The sequence below is a fragment of the Nicotiana tabacum genome, chromosome 19 (genome assembly GCF_000715075.1).
Source record: "Nicotiana tabacum cultivar K326 chromosome 19, ASM71507v2, whole genome shotgun sequence".
NCBI classification, from domain to species: Eukaryota; Viridiplantae; Streptophyta; class Magnoliopsida; order Solanales; family Solanaceae; genus Nicotiana; species Nicotiana tabacum.
Genome location: NC_134098.1, coordinates 45,330,787 through 45,335,396, shown reverse-complemented (window position 1 = coordinate 45,335,396; position 4,610 = coordinate 45,330,787). Strand labels below are relative to the sequence as shown.

At 42.8% G+C, this 4,610-nt stretch overlaps 1 protein-coding gene across 1 annotated transcript; it reads right to left on the bottom strand.

The window, feature by feature from the left end:
- Window positions 1-433: 433 nt before the first annotated feature.
- LOC107769580 (uncharacterized) lies at window positions 434-901 on the bottom strand. The gene has a single exon (XM_016588803.2). It carries the CDS (start codon window positions 899-901, stop codon window positions 434-436), a length of 468 nt encoding a protein of 155 aa, XP_016444289.2.
- Window positions 902-4,610: the final 3,709 nt, after the last annotated feature.

Sequence of the window (4,610 nt, the reverse complement as noted above, 5' to 3'; positions counted from 1 at the left end):
GATGATTGACTCTGGTATCCCAAATCGGTAGACTATGTTGTTACGTACAAAATCTACCACTACTTTCTTCGTGACGTCCTTATATGTAGAACCTTCAACCTATTTGGTGAAGTAGTCGATAGCTACCAAGATGAAACGGTGTCCATTTGATGCGGAGGGCTCTATTGGTCTAATCACGTCCATGCCTCAAGCGACGAACGGACAAGTTGAACCCATTACATTTAGCTCATTAGGTGGAGCTCAGATGAAATCAACATGAATCTGGCACTGGTGACACTTCTGCACACAGCGAATGCTATCACTTTCTAAGGTCATCCAAAAGTATTCGGCTCTTAAAATCTTTGTGGCCAAAGTGAAATCATTCATGTGAGGTCCACATGTTCTTGCGTGTATTTCTTCTAGCAATCTGGTCGCTTCAGCAGTATCTACACATTTAACAGACCCATGTCTGGGTCCTCCTATACAGGAATTCCCTATTAAGGAAAAAGTGATTTGCTAGCCTTCTGAGTGCTCGCTTCTGACCATTGGTGGCATTCTCTGGGTACACTCTTGTTTCAAGGAACCTTTTATTGTCGTAGTACCACGGCCTATTGTCTGGCTCTTCATCTACATGGAAACAGTACGCATGATGATCCTGGACCTCTATATCAATAGGGTCGATTTTCTTATCTGGATGATGGATCATAGATGACAAGGTTGCGAAAGCATCAGCAAACTCATTATGTATCATGGGAATGTGTTTGAACTCAATCTTGGTGAACTTCTTGCACAACTCCTTTACACAATACAGATGCGGAAGGATCTTGACATTCTTGGTAGTCCATTCACCTTGGACTTGCTGTATCAGTAGATCAGAATCTTCTATGAACAGAAGCTCCTTGACGTTCATGTTGACTGCCATCCTAATCCCGAGGATGCACACTTCATACTCGGCAATATTGTCAGTGCAAGGGAACCTTATCTTTGCTAATGTCCGGTATTGCTACCCTGATTCTGAAATTAAGACTACTCCAATTCCCACTCCCTTGAAATTTGCAGCTTCGTCGAAGAACATTCTCCATCCTGGGTATGACTCTGCAATGTCTTCTCCGGCGAACAACACTTCTTCATTCAGAAAGTATGTAGTGAGCGGCTTGTAGTCCTTATCCTCTGGGTTATCTGCAAGGTGGTCGGCTAACGTTTGTCCTTTGATGGCCTTCTACGTCACGTACACAATTTCAAATTCGCTGAGAAGAATCTACCATTTGGCTAGCTTTGGATGTATAGTGTATGCTGGGATGTAGTTCCCCAACTTATGGGCGATCCAAGTCAAAGTGCAACAGGTCTGCTCTATCAGAGTGTATTTGGATTCACACAGTGTAAACTTCTTGCTCAAGTAGTAGATAGCCTACCTTTTCCTCCTGGTCTCATCGTGTTGTCCCTATACACATTCAAATGCATTGTCCAAGACAGACAAGTGTAGTAACAGTGGCTTTCCAGGCTCAAGGGGAACCAATACTGGTGGATTCGACAAGTACTCCTTGATCTTGTTGAAAGATTTCTGACACTCTTCTTTCCATTTCATAGCAGCATCCATTTTTAGAAACTTAAATATGGGCTCGCAAATTACCGTAGACTAGGCTATGAATCTGCTAATATAATTTAATCTTCCAAGGAAACTCATCACGTCATTCTTTCTCCTAGGTGACGCTAGGTCTTGAATGGCTTTGATCTTTGAAGGATCAATTCTATCCCTTTACTGCTCACAATTAAACCTAATAGTTTTTCGGGAGGGACTCCGAATACTCATTTTGTGGGATTCAACTTCAAACTGTACCTCCACAAATGTTCAAAAAACTTCTTTAGGTTACCTAAATGTTCTACACTCTTTCAAGATTTGATGATGATGTCGTCCACATATACCTCGATCTTTTTTGTGGATCATGTCATGAAAGAGGGTCGTCATGGCCCTTATGTAAGTAGCACCGGCATTCTTGAGGCCGAATGGCATGACTCTATAGCAATACACTCCCCAAGGCATAGTGAACGTTGTCTTCTCCGCATCTTCCTCATGCATCAAGATCTGGTGGTACCCGGTGAAATAATCCACGAATGACTGCAGCTCGTGCTTTGCACAATTATCAATGAGGATATGAATATTTGGTAAAGGAAAATCGTCCTTTGGAATGGACTTGTTAAGATATCGATAGTCCACACATATCCTAATTTTCTCATCTTTCTTTGGTACCGGTACGATGTTTGCCAACCATGTGGGATAATTGGTGAGTCTCACCACATTTCCCTCTATGTGTTTGTTCACTTCTTCTTTTATCCTCAAACTCAAATCTTACTTGAACTGTCTGGGTTTTTGTTTGACTGGCAGTATAGCGGGATCGGTAGGCAATCGATGTGAGATAATGTCAGTAGTCAATCTGGGCATGTCGTCATATGACCATGCAAACACATCGATGTATTGTCGGAGGAGCTCGACTAGTTCTTCTTTCTGTTCCACTTCTAAATGGATGTTGTTTCGAGTTTCTTTAACATCTCCGTCGCTTCCCATATTGATTACTTAAGTCTCTTCAAGGTTAGGCATTTTTTGGCTTTCCAATTGCTCGATCTCTTGTGGGAGATTATCTGGCATCATACTTTCATCGTACTCCTCGTAGTCTAGGTCATTTTGCTCGAGGGTTTCGTTACATGTCATAATCGCGGCACAGAGGTTTTTATTTTGATTACTGAAATAGAGAAACTAAGTATAAATGAAGCGATAGATAAGTTTGCAATAATTTAAAGAAAGCATTTCTTTTTATTCCATCAAAAGGGGAATGTCTAACTGTTCAAGGAGGCAATTGACAACAGAGTACAGGCACGGTTCGGGACTCAATTGACCGTGTATTCTTTTTCAAAATTACTACAATTCCACACTACCAAGATTCCCGGCGAACCAGAGATGGGCTGGCGGTCCAATTCTTCTGGTCCTCTCATGGTTGAGCATCACGAATGGTCGGTGTCTTGATATCAACTCCATCACAACATTCCTCAATCGTGGTCACGAGCAGAGTTCCAATTCCATCAATGATGTCGTCCTCTGGTGTCGAGCATTGACCCGGACTCGGAACACGCTCTGGCAGAAAAGCCTTCTTCCCGAAGTCATCGGTTTAAGTTTTCCCAATCGGAGGCTGATATCCTAAGCCGGCTCTACCCTTATGTTCCTTTGGCTCAATCAGCTCCATTAACCCATTTGATCGGGCTCCCAGCCAGGTCCCTGGTCAGCATCCGTATTTCATCATTTCTCTCATATCCATCTTTCATCTGCATGGTGACTACATACCTAGATTTTGCTCCGTCTTTTCTATCTCTGTGATCTACATGATCTCGACCGCATAAAAAGTGACCTCATCCAATCCTTCTATGAATGAAACTACATGTTCTAGATAAGTTGACTAGCTCCATTCACCGTGAACTACAATCTCTTGACAGCCCCACTCGAACATCACGCACTGATGGAGGGTGGATGGAACTGCCCCCTCCAAATATATTTCCCCAATGATGTCATTATGCGATCCATGGAAGGCTCTCACTCTCACATGGCTTTCTTTCAGTTCTCTCAGATGAATACCTAACTCTCGTAGGGTAGAGAGCATGAAGATATTAACTCTAGATCCTCCATCAACAAGTACTCGGGACAACACTTTGTCCCCGTATTTGACGGTAATGTGTAAGGCTCTGTTATGATCCACGCCCTCTACTGGAATTTTATCTCTTCATATGTGATCATGTTCACCTCAACCATTTTCCCGATGGTTGCTTCCAACGCCTCACTGGTAGTGTTGCTCGGCACGCTCACTCTAATTAATACCTTCATCAAGGCGTCTTTATGATTGTCAGAACTCATTAGCAGATCCATGATCGATATATGTGCAAGGGTTTCTTCAATTGCTCCTCCACGGAGTTTTCTTTTGCTGACATCTTCTTCCAAAATTCTACAGCCCCAGCATCTATTATATTCCTCCTCTGAATTTGTTCTCTTCCTAGATTTCCTCGGTTTACCTCCTTCGGAGCGTAACACATTCTTGACCTGGTCATTCCATGAGCCGTTGTGGAATCCTTCATCTTGCCTTTCCCTTTCTGCTGGTACGTCCACGGGACTGTCTTGTACTTCTTACTTTCTTCATTCCTGATAGCGGTGATGGACTGTTGTCGGTATGTCTATACAATCACTAGGGTTTTAACTGTCTGGTGATCAATGAAGTTCTTCGGGCTGGAACCCTTGTAGCCTCGGTGTTCCCTATTGCGATAATAGTCCCTTTTAAGTCATATTCTTCATCCAAAACGATCATATTAGCTCCTTGATTCCTATGGTTTGGCAGTGGATTTTGGTTCACATTTAGGGGAGCTGGGGTGCACTGAATGGCTCCACTTTTGATCATTCACTCAATTGCATTCTTCAGCTTGAAGCAATCCTCGGTATCATGTCCCGGTACACCTGAATGGTAGACACACCATTTGGTCATATCAAAATATTCTGAAGGATGCTTATGAATCCTCCCTTCTATTGGATATATCAAGCCATATCTTCTCAACCTGTCAAACAACTGTTCTAAGGGTTCAGCAATAGGGGTGTAATT

What these genes read in the sequence shown, in the direction of transcription:
- LOC107769580 (XM_016588803.2), bottom strand. Translation starts at nt 901, where the DNA reads ATGGCAGTCAACATGAACGTCAAGGAGCTTCTGTTCATAGAAGATTCT.